The sequence below is a fragment of the Propithecus coquereli genome, unplaced genomic scaffold (genome assembly GCF_000956105.1).
Source record: "Propithecus coquereli isolate 6110/MARCELLA unplaced genomic scaffold, Pcoq_1.0 Scaffold118, whole genome shotgun sequence".
NCBI lineage: Eukaryota > Metazoa > Chordata > Mammalia > Primates > Indriidae > Propithecus > Propithecus coquereli.
The window spans coordinates 1,860,102-1,877,936 of record NW_012135858.1 but is presented as its reverse complement, the minus strand read 5'-3'; the positions used below and the strand labels follow the sequence as shown (position 1 = coordinate 1,877,936).

The 17,835-nt window shown below is 40.8% G+C and overlaps 1 protein-coding gene across 4 annotated transcripts in view; it reads right to left on the bottom strand.

Annotated features, from left to right (window-relative positions):
- CACNB4 (calcium channel, voltage-dependent, beta 4 subunit) overlaps positions 1-17,835 on the bottom strand; it is a 266,674-nt gene that overhangs the window by 147,006 nt on the left and 101,833 nt on the right. The window contains exon 1 of one of the 4 annotated variants that reach the window (XM_012659228.1): positions 14,048-14,350. The exons of the other annotated variants lie outside the window; for them this stretch is intronic. Coding sequence (XP_012514682.1) covers positions 14,048-14,092 — 45 coding nt within the window. The 5' untranslated portion in view covers positions 14,093-14,350. Of the gene's footprint in view, positions 1-14,047; positions 14,351-17,835 lie in introns of those variants that run through there. 4 annotated transcript variants of the gene reach the window in all.

Genomic DNA, 17,835 nt, shown 5'->3' with positions numbered 1-17,835 from the left:
TTATGATCTACCTCTAAATAGAAAAAGAAACATATGTAAAAGAATAACATACAGCAGATTTCCAAATATGGCATAATAGGGCATGTGAGGATGGGTACAGGCCCAGAATGGATAGAGCTAAAATATAATTATTTTGCAGCAAGTTCCTGGTCACTGAGGGTCCCAGCTGTCTAGAACAAAACTATTTCATGACCTTGGGTGAAGTCAGTAACTTCCTTGACCAGGAATCAAGATCAACAGCTGAAGGACTGAGGCCTTCAGTCCTGGACCTGGCTTCTAACCTGAGCTCCCCTGGGTCAGCTCGAAAGGCATCACAAGAAATGGCCTACTTTCCTGACTTCAGTGACGTCATTGTCCAACCAGTCAGTCACCTCAGCCAAAAGTGGAGGAGTTCATCTTCCTTCCTAAGCTTATTAGTCATTAAATCTGCTAAATTTATGACTTCAATATTTTTCATTTCACCTCCTCCTCTTTATCCCCACTACTACTGCCTTAGTTCAGGCTTCCATCAGGTCACACCTGTACTATTTCCACAGCTTTCTAATTGGACTCCCTGCCTGAGTTCTTCCTCTCCTCAAATCCATCTTCTACCCTAACTGATGCACAGCTGATCATACCATTTTCCAGTTTAAAAATCCTTCCACAGCTCCCAATTACCTACTGCAAATAATTTCTCCCAAAGTAGGTTCTGTAAAACACTTATACAATGCATGATCCACAAAAAAAAAAGGGGCTTCTTTCAAATTGGAGGCCAGGTATTTTATGTGCAGGCACGATGACGAGGACTGCCTATCAGTGTCTGATCTGTCCCCAGTATAGCAGAAAGGTCCAATAATTCCTTGGAGATTAAGAACCTGGAGGAAGGCCCAATCTGTAAATTGGGAAATACTTCCAAAGTCTATGAACATCCTCGGCTAGGGAATCTCAGAAGTCACTTAACATAAATGCTTATAGGATAATGTACACTTTTTATACTTCTGAAGAAATGCTATAGTTTACAGCAAAAGTCTGCTGAATATCCTTGTTTTTCTGCAGGAAGGCAATCTGGAACTTCAAAACTATCCATCTTCCATTAAGTACATGGAGGTAAGGCTTTGTGTTCACAGTATCTTTGCAAGCCCTAAATTAAGAACTAAAAATTCAAATACCCTAAGAATCAGATGGATCGCAGCTGACAAAATTCTGGCTGAGTTTCAAGACGAAGGTGTCCAACGTGTGCCCTTCCCCCAACTTCTTCAAGATATCTTCTTACTAAACTAGTCACTAAGTAAAACAAATCTTCCATATTTCAGTTGGCTGCTGGCTGGCATTTTGAAAGCCAGCTTCTCTATGTAAATGCAGCAGTCAAATGAAAAAATCTAACAACTAGTTGCACATCTTACAGCCGGAACATATTTTAGTTAAAAGGGATATGAATCAAAACATTCATAGAATCTACGTTATGCATTTCTTGTCCTCTTTCTACCTTATTTGTATCCTTCTCTCTTTTTTTTCTTGCTCTTAGATTTTGGGGGGAAATTCACCCACACTAAATTTGGAATGCAGTATGAACAAAATATTTTTAGCTACCCTTTTACCAGTGTATATTTTAAAACCAAAGCAAAACGATATCATATTTATCAACATACTATTCTATCTTTATAAACTCCTGATAGTTACAATGTCTTGCATAGTTTACATAGTTCTTTATATTGTAGCTTTGATCCAGTTTAACACATACACACACCATTCAAAACACCACAGCAGATGAAAAGCATCTATAACAACAAACATAACAGCGTACTTCAGTCATGAGATCCATCTCACCCTTCTTCTAACATTTCACTCTATACTAGCAATAATTTAAGAATTTGAGCTATAAAAATAAAAGAAGCCAATCTTTAAAAATAATGTACACTATTTTAAAGTATTTAAATCTTGAAAATGAAAACATTCAAGCGGTGTTCATAAGTATGCTAGCTTAGCTTTAATACAATCCCTTGCATATATTTAAAGACTTGTGCAGTGCCTCTCCACTGAGTGTCTCTGTACACTATATACCAAGCACACACCCTTCTGGGAGTAAACATCTCAATTTTAGAACCTTATTAAAATAAAGCTCAACTAAGACTCGCTGTAATCATTTTATTCCTTATTACTGGAATTGGCTCTCTGCTGTGGCCATTGGCACAGTTCTGTAAGCAGAAGGACCAGGTCTCACCACTGAGAAGAGTGGCTCTGACTCTGCAGCTACTGCTAAAGGCAGGTGAGAAAATCTGTTCACCCCATGTCCTTCTTACCTTAAGAATCATGGTTATTCAGAGAGGTGAGGCATCTGTTGGCCCAGGCACGTGACCACCACTCTAGTGATCTGTCCCAGGGAGGGCAGTGAAGCAAGAGGCCAAGATGAGCGTCACCAATGAGACAGCCTTCTGTTCCAGGAACAGACCATCCCTGGGAGATGGTGGGTCACCTGTCCCCATCCTTGGCCAACTGGGCCACCAGTCCAGGGTTAGTACTCTTTCTGCACTCAGGACTCCGGCATGTCAGTATATGAATCTACTCCCTTCTACATTTCAGGGAAACCAGGAAACCAGGGCCTTCAATCCATCCGTCCTGATTCTGATCATAGCTTCCAGAATTCCACTAGTTTCACTTGTTTCCCCAAAACAGGCTCCCAAAACTTTCAAAGTACAACACATGTATAGAAATGTGCACATATTATATGCCATACAGCTCGATGGATTTTCACAAATTCTATATACTGTATAACCAGCAACCGGTCAAAATTGACATTTTTTTTTTAAAGAGACGGTCTCATTCTGTCACCCACACTGCAGTGCACTGGCACAATCATAGCTCACTACAGCCTCGAACTCCTTGGTTCAAGGGATCTTCCCGCCTGAGCCGCCCAAGTAGCTAGGACTACAGGTGTGCCACCACACCCAGCTAATCTTCTAATTTTTTTTTTTTATAGATGGGGTCTTGCTGTGTTGCCCAGGCTGGTCGCAAATTCCTGTCCTCAAGCACTCCTCCCACCTAGGTTTCCCAAAGTGCTGGAATTACAGGTGTGAGCCACTGCACCTTGCCAAAATTGACTTTCAAATGGAGACACACAGGATCTGGTTAGCTTTACTAAAAATGGCAAGGCCTGGCCTCCCAGCTAGTATTTTCCATGGGCTTCCTATACCTTCCAAAACAAGCCCTGCTTTCAACACTGAGAAAAAAATGCTCCTCTTAGCATTCCCACCCCCCACCCAGTCAATACATCTTTTAATAAAGAGGCTGTCATCAGAGCTGTAAAATCTCACATTGCTAATCCCTACTCCCACCAGTCTTCCCACTGTTTTATGTGGTGGGAATCACAATGCGATGACATTTTGAGGGATTCTAAGAATTAATTCTGGTCTGGCCATGACAACGGAGCACATCTTAGCCACAAGTCGGTCTGATGACGCACTTCCCTGTATTTTCTCTTTTTCCGCAGAGACCTTTGCGTATTTGAAGGCAGTCATGCAAGCCCTCTCAGCTCAGCGCCTCAAGCTTTCTCCACAAAACTAACATTTCAATCTTTTATTTTCTCCCATTGCTAGACTTGTTGAAGTATTCCTGGTCGTCATTTTTAAAAAAGTACAGGAATTAAGATGCAATTGACTATTTCCAGTGGAGCTATGTCCACATATAAAAGCCAACACACATTTCCAGTGGAAAATGACCACACCTGCATCTTCAGAGGTATACTTCAGGATGCCTTCAAACGGCATGTTTTTGCCTACCAATGTGAATATACACTCAGATAATGCAGTAACAGACAAAATCCATGTCCATTTGCCTCTCCAAACCACCCTGCATCCTTCCCCACCCTGCTCTTGCACTGCATGGCTGACCTGTAAGCTCTGCTGTTTGGCTCCTGGTTGGGTTTGGCTAATGGGCGCCCTAGCAGAGATCTGAGTAAGGGAGGAGAATGAGATTGGGGTATTTATCCCCTGGCATCCTCCCTGTGGGATGCCTCTAGGCTGCCTGTATCCCTCCACAAGGAAAGCTGTATCCTTCTCAAGGTAGCTTTCTAGACAGAACCCGGTCCTCCCAGGTTCCTGTAACCGTATCTTTTCCTAGTCCTGTTGGGACTAGGGGTGGTAACAACTCTACAGTTACCAGCCCTGGGGTCCTGCACTATCACTTGTGGTTCCCTTACACCCTACCAATACCTTTTCATTTTATTAAACTCTCTCAATTTATCCTAATTTGAGTATGTTACCTGTTTTTATGTCAGGGATCCTTAGTGACACAGAGACAATCTCCCCCCGCCCCCCGCAAAACTTACAGTTCCTTTTACAAATATTGCTGTCTCTTTTACCTTTTAAAAATATTGCTACAGAATCATGCAAATGTTTTTTTGAATTGGAAGCTCATGGAGATGAATTGTAAATGAGAAAGACAGAGAATAAAAATGCAACTTGGCTGCTCTTGGCTAAGGCCAAATGTAGCATTAACTTGCGACTGTCATCAAGACCTGCATACAAATCAAGAGAACTCTAACATTTCCCTAAAACACAAAACCTCTTTCTGACATTCTCTAGCATTGAGATTTTATGTTCATTTAAGTTTTATGGATGTATTATCATTTTAATCATCAATGACTCAGGACTTCAAACCATATCATAAAGCAACATCAAACAAAAGCTTGAAAGAAATTGGGCAGCAAATCTGGTCTCCAAGTAGGTAAAGGTCTCACCATTCGGGTCAGAGAGCAATCTGTTCTCTTTTTTGGAGAGTTTCCCAACTCCCAACTGCTTTGTAAGCTGTCAAGCACTATACAAATAATGTGATTATACCACCCTTCAGGGGTTTATTCCAGTTTTTTATATTATTAACCCTTGGAGTTTGGCATGATAAAAAGAACATATAATAGCAAGAGATGTGAGAAGGGTTCTAGGTCTAGTTCTGCTACAAATTGTCTGGGTCATTCTGAACAAGTTGCCTAACCTCTCTGGGCCTCAGTTTTTTAATCTATGAAATGAAGAGGGCGAATGAAACTTCTCAAGTTTTTGTAGTTTTTTTTTTTAAACCAAATTACTACAACAGAGAGTAAATAAATTCTTCTTATGGAATCTGGAGGCCATATCCTACAGGTGCTTCCACAACCAAGCTTCTGTGAAGTCTTATATTTCAGATTAAAGTTTTTAAGCTAAATCATTTTTTCTCAATCAAAAAAAAAGTTTATTTTCATATAAAAATGTTTTACAACGCTTGACAATATACATAAATCTTAAAATGTGCTAATCCTTTGATCTAGCAATTCTACCTCCAGGAAGCTATTTTGGAGAAATGCTCCATGTGTATACACAGATTCACGTAAAAGAATGTTAACTGTAGCATTTATCTGCAGGACTGAAAAATGAGAAATATTCTAAATCTCTATCGGTGGGTGAAATTCATTATGGTAAATCCACACTGTACAGCTATTACATCACTGTTTATTAAAAAGAATCAGTTGATACAGAAAAAGATCCATGGTACATTTTTAGGTGAAGAAAGCAAGTCACAGAATAATAATATTGCTTATGATCTTATTTGTATTTTTTTAAATTACAAATATGACATGCATGTGTTTGTAAGTATATTTTTTCTAAATATTCGTGTTTGTCAATACACAGAAACAGATATCCATTGCATTGTTAAAAAGGGCTACCAGTGGGGAGGGGAGCAGATTGGGAGATCATCAAGGAAGACTAATTTTTTTGCACTAAATGGTTTTGTATTATTTAAATATTTCCCCCAAATACCTCATTTCACTGAATTTAAGATACCAATGATTTTAAAATTCAACATTAGATTATGTACCACTAGGGGGAAAAAACTGCCACTAAAATGATGAGACCACGTTAGTTTTAAGATGTGTCCCATGTTAGATATGTTAAATGGGGGAGGGGTACTGACTATGGATCAATAAAACACAATATATGACTTCAGAAATTTTTACAATATAGAAAACACTACCATTGGCACTCTAGGAATATGCATCATATTTCATGCATCAAATTTCTGGTTTTCAACGAACTAATGATAAAACTTGACCATCAAGTGATCTTTTCTTTTTAAATCTAGTTATCTACCTACAATTCTTTGATCTGTGTGCTTTTATTCCTTGCTCTGCAATATCCTAGCACTTCAGAAAGGGCCCTATGCATCGTGAAAACTAAACGTTCTGTGCTTCCCTACCTTGTCAACTTCACCTTAATTCCATTCCTGTATTCTAAGCATTAACAGCATGATCAAGTGAGAGACGATGTGAAAATCTGATAAGTTCTTAATTGCATCACTTGGATCAATAGAGCCACTGAATGAAATAAACCCCAAGACATTAATCTCTGGGACATCATTTGAACTTAGATGATATTAAGCTGTCAATAATACTCTTTGGAAATAAGCTACGGAGCTAATTAGTTTACCCACTAACCATCTTAGCATAATATTCACTATAGTTTTCTAGCATGATGATAAATATTTGCCTTCAATTCTTATGTCATTTAAACATTATTTAAAAGGATATTGAAGAGATTGGGCTCAAGTCAAGGTTACCTCTTTCTCTCCTATCTCCGTATCCTTTCACCTTATCCTAGAGGAAAATTAAACAGATCAAGCATAGTTAGTCCTTTTACTAGAAATGAGTACCTGTTTTAAAATTAATGAATGACTCCTAGAATTGATTATATTCCTGGGGTTTTCCAGTTGATTGATCATTGGTTTTAGAACATCCCAAAGGACAATAAAAATAAGTTAAAGAAAATTCTGTAAAGCATGAAAACCCCAAATAAAATAATTCTTGATGATTAGGCATCGCAATCACAAAATGATGATTTAAAATGTTTTTATGTCAACACTTTTCTAGTGTATACTCAGACACCTTAGCCAAGAAGGAAAAATAATTTAAAGCAGAAATACCTTTCCTTAATCAGCAGTAAGAGTTAGGAGAAACTTACTTCTCAGAAAGCTTTTGCTTTTGATTTTTTTTTCTTAGAGATGAGATTCAGACGTTTCCAGCTCAAATCGCTGTGGGCTGGAAGTGCACCGTGGGTACTGGCAAGCAAACATGCAGTAGATAAAACATCCTTTTTGGCTTCTAGAGTTGAAAGTCTTAAATAAAACATTTCCCTTTTCAAACATCTAGTCCTCACAAAGATGCTCACCACATACACTTTCTTCCTTCAAAGATTCTGAAAAGGCCCAACAGTTGGACTCAAGGTCCAAACACTGACACCTTACTCAGTATGTACAAAACACTGTGGTAACTGATCACTTAAAAAGCAAATGGCATATGGTGGCAGTTGTATCCCAACTGAAGAAACTGCTTATCAGCAAAAAGAACAAAATTTTGGATGTCAAGAAACCTTAGAAATGATCTAATCAAACTTCTTCATTTTATAGCAGGGAAAATTGAGGATTAGAGAGGTTAAATGATTTGCCTAAGGTCACTGCTAATAAGTGGCAAAGACTAACTTCTAGTGTTCTTTCAATCATACTCTACCCCCTTTTCCAAAACAAAATACAATGAACTAATCATAAGGCCTTAGGGAATTAGTGCATTCTTTTACGTGTCAATTGCTATAAGGTTTTTGGAAATCATGGTAAAAATTCACACAAGGGATCTGAAAATAAACTGATGAATCTGGTGGGAGTATCAGAAATTGTAGACAAAGGAGCATTTAGTTACCAAAAGTATAAGTATATGTATAATATATAATATATAACACTTATCTGTGTTTTAAAGGTTTTATACACATTAACTAATTAATCTTCAAAACCACCCAAGATATTAGATCCACTAGTAGTGACACTGAGGGATGAGGAAACTGAGGCACAGAGAGCTTAAGAAACGTACGCAGGCCCACAAGGTAGGTAGAGGGGAAACCAAGACTCAATCCCTGGCAATCTGGCACTGAGTCTCCGCTTTTAGTCATGACACTATTATGTTACATTATTGTTTCATAATACAAAGTACAAAAAATAGAAGGTAAAATTTTTTAAATTTTATGGGAATTAAAAAAGATTGAGAAACGATTTTAACAGCAACCTTATCATTCACCAAACTTTTCAACAAAGCAGCTAATCGGGTAATAACATTGAAGGTCCGAATCTTTTTCCTATGTGATGCTCAAGCTAAAAAGAAAAGAGATTAAGGAGAAATAGGAATAAAAAAGGCAAACTGAGAGAACTGTTCTTCACAAACTACACAGTCCAGCTCCTGAATAATTGATGGTTGCCAATTTTCAAGTCATGGTGTAGCCCTCACATCAATTCCTCTGAAGGAAAAGGCTAAAAGCAAATTCAAAACTTCGTGTTTTAAATCTAAGACTTTTCAATATTTCTGATGATAGATGTGAAAGAGAAAAACAGGATGTAGGAAATACTGATAGTGTGGCACCATTTAAGAAGAGAGGGAAATATTTATACAGTCATGTTTTAAAAGAATGTATAAATGCAGAGCAAAAGCAAGTATTGGTCTATTTAGATCTCAAAAATTGTCCCGTGAGCAATCTAGCCTACTTCTTTTGGCATACCAATAAGTAACAAAAAACAGCTACACAGTTTTATCTTAGACTCACACCCTCAAAAGCCTTAAAAAGTTCAAAGTCCAACACATAAAAACATACAACTCCCAATGTGCCATCATTATTTTATACGACCTGGAAACTCACTTGGGCTTTACACATTAGGTTGTATTGAGGATAGGGCACTAGTTTACACACCAGTGCCCCAATCTCAGTAAGTGAGAACTCACGCATCTACCCAATGTGTCCTGTTTTCACAGCCCCCTTGGCCTGACGAAAACACATGAAAAGCACCTAAATCAGCCTGATTTAGATCAGAATATTGAGCCTCTCTATCAGTAAAGCTGTCTTAGCACAATTTTAAACTTAACCTCATGGATAGCTGAACTCATGATTTGATGATTATTTTAAAGGACTAGTGGGAGAGGGAAGGTAATGAAAAACAATAACCAGTCCAGTTACGTCTTCTCGTCCTCCTTAGGTGGCTTTGTGTACCTATATAAGAAATGTTAAGGGACTGATGATGAACGGAATGGTGAGAACTGTCCACATAGAAATAAGGTCCAAGCCGAACTCCCATAGAAAGAGAAGAGCTAAAGCAATGGGAAGCCTCTCCACCTTCACCCTAAAAGAATGGTTTTTCATGGTTATTGCTGACCTTCATACAGAGCATCCTGCACAACAGAATGATGTAATGTTCACTGAGTACGTACACATGGAGACATAGAACCACATTCTAAAATCCTGGATTGACTTCATCATGATCTAGTAAGAAGAAGAACAGAAGCAGGAAAGGAGACACAGAAGCACCTAGGGAAAGGCGAGAATTGATCTCAATTCTTCCCTCTGTCACTCAGAAACAGAAAATTAACAAGAAAGTGGCAAGATCAGTGACCTGGAAGCAGTAAATTCATGGCTTTAGCTCCATGACAATTACATCTAGAAATCATTTCAATATATATTTTAGAAAACCATCATTGCTAAAAAGTGATTGAAGAGAAAGCTCTGGTCACCGTCCACTTAATAGACCCTAGTCAAACACCAAAATAGCTCAGCTGAGTCAAACAAGTTGATTTTTCTCAGTTAAATTTCCGACACAAACCACAAGCAGCATTTGGTTTTCTTCTCTGGTCAACGATGCCAGCATCTAGTCCTTGGATTCTTTTACAGACCAGTACTCATTCTCTACAAATAGGCCAGAGGGATGACCCCAGAAGGGATGCTCTGATCCACCAAACCATAAAGATGCCTGGCCTTCTTGTTTCCAAAAGAAATCTAATCCTTACTATCCCTCGGTGTTTTATTGAAGGTCCCTAAACACACAAATCCATCTGTTTAAAGTTTATCCTCCTCCCTAGCAAGCACATGGACATATCTTTATAATAACTTTATTATATCTTTGAAAGTGGCAATGCTTTCTTGTCTAGTGGGTATGTTGTCTTTCAATCCTCTTGAGTTGTCTTTTGTCACATCAAAAGCAGTTAATTTTCCTTCTCCAAAAGCTATACGGTAGAAGTCTCCCACTTACGCATTAACCATCAATTAGCAAAGCATGGAACATATCTACATATGAATGCATGTGAACGTACAAGGGTGTACAGTATGGCAGCACAGACATGTAGACAAATATAAACAGTTACACAGCTCATTGAAAATGAATAGTTTAAATAATTAACATAAAGTTATTCTTATAATGTGTAGGTACATATAGATTTAAATATCTCTTTTTATATATACATTCAGATATTATACATACATTGTAGTTTGTAAAATTTACCTTCGCTGTAGCGTTTACAATCACAAAATTTCTAACAGTATTAATAAATATATTATGGCTCCTTTCTATGACCAAAAACACTTAAAGAATATATTTTCCTCTCTGGCAATTGCCCTGAATTATGATCTGATCATCTGCTTCATTGGAAAAGATCAGGTCTCTCCTTATAAATGCTTTAGAATTTAAGTATTTGGAAATGGAAGCAATCATGTCAGAGAAATCAACTATTAATTCTGCATGCAGCTAAACCTGGCTTCACTTTACAAAATACTCAAGAATCTATATTTCGAGTTGCTCAAAATTCCAGAAGATCCATGTAGAAGCTTTAAATTTTGCAATGTATCTCTTGCACAGGCCAGTTCTAGTCCTAGTGTGCTCAATATGTTACTAAATGAGAACAACCTTTAACAGAATAGGATGAAACACACAGTCGCAAATTAAGAATGACCTATTTACATACGTGTGCACTGATCATCTGAAAGGGTGTATAGCAATACATTAATAGCAATTATCTCTGGGCAGTGGGTTTTAGGTAATTTTTTCCGCTTCTCTGTTCCTTCCACGTATCCCTGTAAGAACCTCTCTCCTATTGTTTGTGTAATAAACCTGCAGAATGATAAAAGAACTCTATTCCTAGAATGATTTCACAAACATCACAGTACACAATGACTCCATTTATAAGACATGTATACACCAAGGAGCAGATCTATTGAAATCTATTATGAATCAGATAAAAATAAATAGCATACATTGTGGGCTTAAGTGAAAAACATCTTGGCCACCAGGACCTGTATTAAGACACAGTGGGGGTAGTGAAGGTAGAATAGGGCAATCCTTACATAGAAGCCAGCATAGGGACAGTCTGTGTGCAGGACCCATTGTCATTGGCCTAGTCTAGGTACAGACTCATCTAGATGTATGCATTCGTTATCTATGTCAAGGTAACACAAGAAGTAATGAGACATTCTGTGTGAAGCCTCCCATTCTTATGTGGGGCCTTGCTGTGGGGCACTGAATGATCTTTTGTACTTTCTTGTAATCCTGGATGATGCATATTCTTAAATCTGGAATCCAGAGCAGAAGTTAATGGACTTGCCCAAAAAGCCCCCACAGGACTCAAGAATCTAAAATGCCCAGCCCGAAGTATGCTCCAGCATGCCTCTTGTTCCTCTCTCTTGATATATACAGTATGTGAAATACAAAGGTTATAGGCTACAATCCAGGGCACTGGGAATATAATATCTACTTTTCGGCCAGACTCTTAAGAAAAGCCTCGCATCACAGCACCAAAATCTCTCTCATACTGCGGGGATGTGAGAGGTGCTAACAGTGTATAATGATGCTTTATTCTTATTCAGAGTAAAATACTCCCTAGGCGAGATGATCTTATTACAGGCTCACTGTGTGAACACATTGAATATAACCACTCATCACAGGTTAACCCCCACACACCCCACAAAGATATTTTCAACAGCACAGAGCAGCAGGACATATGTGGATAGCTTCCCACCCCCCACCCCAAAGGAAGTGCCGTACTCAGCTTTTAGTGCCTGTATATTCTTGGACTGCAGCTGGCCATCTCAGAAAAGCCTCTCCACGCCTATCCACCAGACCTGTTCCGAGAGCTTTGCTCCAATCTGGGCAACCCCCCACACTTACAGCCATAAATGCATTGGCACTGAGAAAGACTGCTGAGGATGTGGCACTCCAGGTGTGGCTTTATTTGTCACTTCACCAGGTCAGCTACTTAGGCCTAGTCTTCTTCATTGGTTTGAAGCTCTGTTCACACCATCTTGGGTAACACATCACATTATTCTTCCTTATAAAAACAAACAAACTCAAATAAGCATTCAGAGTCAGTTCACCCCTCGGAGCATCTCTGTCTTCCCCTCTGATTTCTGTGACACGGTTTCGATCCCACCCACCTGAAAGCCTCCCATACTCTCAACCGAGGACTGGCTCGACGCCCACCTTCACTCCTCGGGCTCCCACTTTCCTCACCTCCGTGGATGTGCACAGCCCCGAGGATCCCAGCCTGCTGGCCACCACTGAGTCACCAGGAGCACAGCACTGCGGTACCTAGCCCTACCCGCCATCGACTACCGGCACAGAGTCAAGTCACTGCACTCTTCATCCCTACCCCACAGAAAAACTCAGCTGTCCTGTGAGGCTGGACCAAAAGAAAAAAAAAATGTTTTCAGACTCATAATGGCTCTCCTCTAAACCAGTGCATCTGAGATTTATACAGTTCTGGAGCACAAGGAGCTGGATACATTAGTTCCTAGCCAACTCTTCATAGCAGCCGGTTTCTAAAGGCATTTCTGAAATGACTCCAATCCACTTCAGTGCAACACATTGCCCAAGTTTAAATCAATGGCCGAAAATAAAACTTACGACTCAATAAGGCATCACACGTTTCATAACTGAGTGTGAAGAGAAGGGGTACAAGAAATAATCAGGCCTCCTGAAGAACCCAGCTGGGCAAGCTGGTTAACTTAACTCCTGTCATTGCCTTTTCCATTCTCCCACCCCACCTGCAAGTGTGGACCTTCTCGATTCAGCCGCCAATGTTTCAGACTACAGTGCCTTGCAATAAACTCACAGTCTGATCATTTATGAGCACACTGGGCAACACGCAGAGAGACTTTGCGGAAACAGAGTTAGAGTTAGAGCTAACGCACAGACAGAAAGGAAAAATGGAATGCCTTATCAGAACTGAAGATTTCTGTCTTTCATGGATAGCACATCGTTTGATACATACATCTGCACTGACGTATACCATAGGGGTTTTTTCGTTATAATCTGTTTATTTGGTGGTTTAGCCAGAGAACCTTATATAACACAATCCTGTTTCGAATGTAGCAACATGTATGGCATTGCACTCATATAAAATTCAGACTCCCCACAGCACCTCCCATTAGCCACCCCCAGCCGTTCTACCTTGCAAGACCTCTGTGTATTGATGAAAAAACCAGGAACTACCACGAGCAATAGTAAAAAGGAAGATTCAGTAATCAGCTTTACCCTATATTCAAAAGCTAGAATTCTGTGGTATGATTTTAGGGATTTCAGAAAATCATTTTATCCTGATTTTAATATATTGCATGAGCCTGACCCACAGTGGGAAAAGAGTCCAGTTTTCTAAACCAAAACACACGTGAGTCTACTTCACTCTTCCAAGAAAGAGTATAGGAACACTACCCACTGCCTCTGCACTGGGATGTTGTGTGACCACAACCCTTGCATCTAATTTCCTTAACAAAGAAGCAGTAGATCTGCACTGCTTGTTTGGCCAAAAAGCACATAATACAGCTACAGCTTAGGAACTTCCATTCATTCTAGCTCAACAAACAATGTGTATTATATAATGAACGAGGCTTTTCTATGAACCCTGCTATTGGAAAACACAGCACTTTCTGCATAGTTTAAACAGTCTACAAGGAGAAGTTACCGCTTGTGAGATCAAATGTGGACCCGGTAACGTATAAATTCAAACAGCCTACACTCTTAGATGCCTTTGCTATCACCCTAATTTCTTTTTTTGCTTGACAATAATTTCAGTTAACTATAAACTATACAGAGAACATTTACACAGCAGCCAGCAAGCACCAGAATGATGTTGGCTTTCAGCTCCATGTTCTCTGCGTTGCCTAAGAAATAACTGGGGTGGGGGGGAGGGGGGATAGTGGGAGGAGGAAGAGGAGGGGAGAGGGAATCAGCTATCTGTGAAAATACTTACAGCCTCCGAGTCTTCAACTCCATGCAGGTACAAATTGTCATACATGGAGGTCTGATAATCCAGTGCACCTCTTTCAAGGCAAAAATAAAATTGCTGCAGAAACCACAGCTAGAGCTTAAAGAGAAAAGGCCTGTTTAGGAGAACTGCGCCTGCCTTATCAATTCCTGTGGATTTACCGGGCAAGATGCTATTCATTCACATCACACAGGGTGAGGTTATCCCCGGAGGCAGTCCAGACCTGGCATTTTATCTGCCTTCCCAATACAGAGCATAAAAAGCAAAACCCTTCCTCAACCACAGACTGGTGACTGAGCTAGGAAAGCAGCCTCTGATTGGCTCAGCGTCCCTGCTTCAGTCAGCTGAAGAGCGTTCCCCCGGAGAGTGGAGGGCGCCTCGGAGCATCCTACCCATCACAGAGCTGCTTCCTGTTTCGCCTGTATTGTTAGTTCTACAATAAACACTTATCAATATCCAAAAGGCTGCGTGGAATGTTTGGAAAGGCAGAGTATTGAATACGCTAAACACAACTGCTCCTCTTCTTCATGAAATTCACCACTGGAGGGGGGAGCAAAGGAGAGATTTTATTTCCAGAGAATATCATGTAAAGACAAGCGAACAGATACTAATCTCCATCCAACATCTGTACTTAACAGACGCAATTTAAGTCAAAAAGGCAATAAGTCACATAAAATTCAAAAAAAAAAAAAAACACTCCAAGGTGAAGGAAAAATGGATAGAATAAACAGATGGTAAGATTTCTTGAGGGAATTTCTATAGTAAAAGTTTTCGATATTCTCACTCAAGTCTCTTAGCCTTGCTGGCAAGAAAACACTATGTCCCAACTGGTGAAGTCTGAAAAGAAAGCCAAAAACCTCTCAACTCTTAGATGCAAAATTTTTAATGTCTCTTTAGATGAATTTTTTTTAACATCCTTTAAGCGACAGCCAATGTTCTCGCTTGAATCCTTCATCCCCTTCCCTGTGCATAAATCTTTAATATTCCTGAAACAGCATTGATCTTTTCCCCAAAACCCAAGCAGAAAAGTCCCCTGCTCCCCCCACACCACTGCTGAGGCCGACCCAGGGCCAGTCTCCCATTGGGATGGCCTGACGTGGAGTATGCCTAGATTCTTAGAGCTTTCTGGTCAGCCAATAAGGTATTGCAGCTTCGAAACAGGAGAGCTCTAGAGCTCACTGAAAAAGAAACCAGCTAAATTTGGCGGGGGGAAAGACACTGGTGAGGGCAAAAAACATAACCAGAGGAGGTGCATGGCTCATGGGGGTGAGCAGTGACCCAGAAACTCAGGCTCTGAGTCCAGTAGCAGCTTCACCACTAATTGGTCAGATGACTCTGGACCAGTCAGTTACCCTCTCCTCGGGCTTCAGTTTCTCCACCTGCTACACTGAGGTTAAGAAAGAACTCAGAGAAAGAACTCTGCAAATCTAAAGTGCAACATAAACACTTATCACTGACAACCCTGCTTTGTCAGCTGGAAGACATTGGCTGCAGTTCATGGGCGCTCAGCACAGTAGTAACTGGCTGGCCCTGGACCTATGAAATGAGGGCTGTCCTTCTAGCCAGTATCTCTGAAAAGCGCAACTCTTAAAGGAACAAACCCGAGTCACAAAAAGCAACAGAAGAGCTACAACTGCTGAGCAGAGCACAGTTCTTCTAGGTCGATGCTGACCTGTTCATGTCTTTCAATCACAGCTGCATGCCTTGGGAGTGGCATCAATAATTAGTCACTTGCAAATGCAAAAGATGGCAAGTGGCTCATGCCTATAATCCCAGCATTTGGGAGACTAAGGCAGGAGGAGCACTTGAGACCAGCCTGGGAAACACAGCGAGACTCTATCTCTCCAAAACATAAAAAAATTGGCGGGGTCTGATGGCATGTGCCTGGAGTCCTAGCTACTCGGGAGGCTGAGGTGGGAGGTTTGCTTGTGCCCAGGAGTTAGAGGTTACAGTGAGCTATGATGATGCCACTGCACTCCCTCCTGGGCAAGAGAGCAAGACTCTGTCTCTTAATAAAAAAAAATAAAAAGATGACAAGGGACTTCAGAATCCCACAATGGTAGAGTTGATACAGGATGTCATCTTTGAGGCTGTGCCTACATAGCAGGAGGATGGCAGCAAAGGATGGGTGCAATCAACAGGATTCCAGAGAGAAACCCAGCACTGGCTCCACCTGTTGACAACTGTGTGTGGGAGCAAGTCACTGTCCAGGTGGAACCTCAGTCCCCACCCCACCCCATACAGCAAGAGGACTGGATCAAAGGATTGTTATGCCCATATTCAGGTATCATATTCTGTTATTTTAATTAACTCTAACTACAGCTACACAATATTATATCCAGAATCTACAAAAAAATAAGACAAGAGGGTTTTTTTTCTCCTTAAATTCTCCAGATCATTTCCTTACTTTATCACTTCAATTGAGAGTATTTTTCAATTATCTTACAAGGGGAATCTAAATTAAGGGGGGAAAGAAAGAGGCAGTCCAAACTCACAATTAACCAAGATGAAAGAGACTGTTCCCTACTAGGAAACCTGTACCTAGCCCCACTCCTCTCCTGTGCTTGGCTGCCTTGGAGCACCACCTACGCCAATCCAATGCGAGGGTCTAAAGGAAGTTCTAAAGGGCAAGGGCTCATTTTGAGACACACTAATGCACACAGTGAGCAAGTCTGACTCCGGGCGGGATGTCAGGAGGGAGTCAGTGAATCAAGCACAGCAACTGCGGTTACTCCTTGCAAACCCACACGCAGTCCCTCGAGGACTAAGAACAGATGTGAAGCAGGGCCTGTCTGGCTCGGCCTCCTTCCCAGGGAGTTAGAAAAATGCTGAACTCAGAATCGCAAACTGTTAGACGTGGGAGAACCCCAGAAGTCACCTACTCTAGCCCTTTTAGTACCCACAAAAGTGAAATTGCTTTATCCAAAGCCACGTGTTCTACACTTGAATGTTCCTTCCTGCCTCCCTTCTTGATACAAGAGTGTTCAAGATAAGAGATGAGGGTCAGCGGGCATGCTCCCAAAAGGGATTTGGTGAAATAAAGAGAGGTCACTTTGGTGGGAAAAATCCTCTTCTTTCCGACTCCTTCCATGCTACAAATTGTCTAATCAAATGTCATTTGGTCACACACAGCTGATAACTAAAACTCAAATAATAGACTGGGGAGTCTGGCCCAAGGGTCTGGATCTACCCAGAATAAGCACACACCTGGGAGTCACCCAAAGGTTTCAACCCAATATTTGGACTGATCCCAAGGTTCCAGAGGAATCCCAGTGAGAGACTCAGTTCTGGACCTCCCCAAAAGAATTATGAGGAGTTCTAGAATAGTGAACTCAGAACTCCACAAGGATCTTGAAACTGACCATTTGTGTCCCAAGATTGTCTTAACTGAGACCGGACTGAGAAGTGGTGAGAGGGCCCTGGGAGCTTCCTGGGCCTGTTTCGGATCACCTCAAACCCCCAGCTTTTGGTGAAAGGGTCCAGGGATTCCAGCAGGTTCAAGGTCAAAAGGCCAAATTTCAAGAGTATCTCACTTCACTGCAGCAAGACCTAAAAAGCAACCAAGGGACTGACACCCTCTGGGTTTTGATTTTAAGAGTTTTCCAGTCAAGTGATGGGTTGAGAGGATGAAAAAGAAACCACTCCCCATCCCCCCACCCCTGCCCTGGTCTCCTTCTCCTAGCTGAGACTACAATGAGCACAAGTCTGAAAACCTGTGGCTCCTCTTATGTTGCTGGTTTCCCGTAACCCACCTCCTTCTCACCACTGCGGAG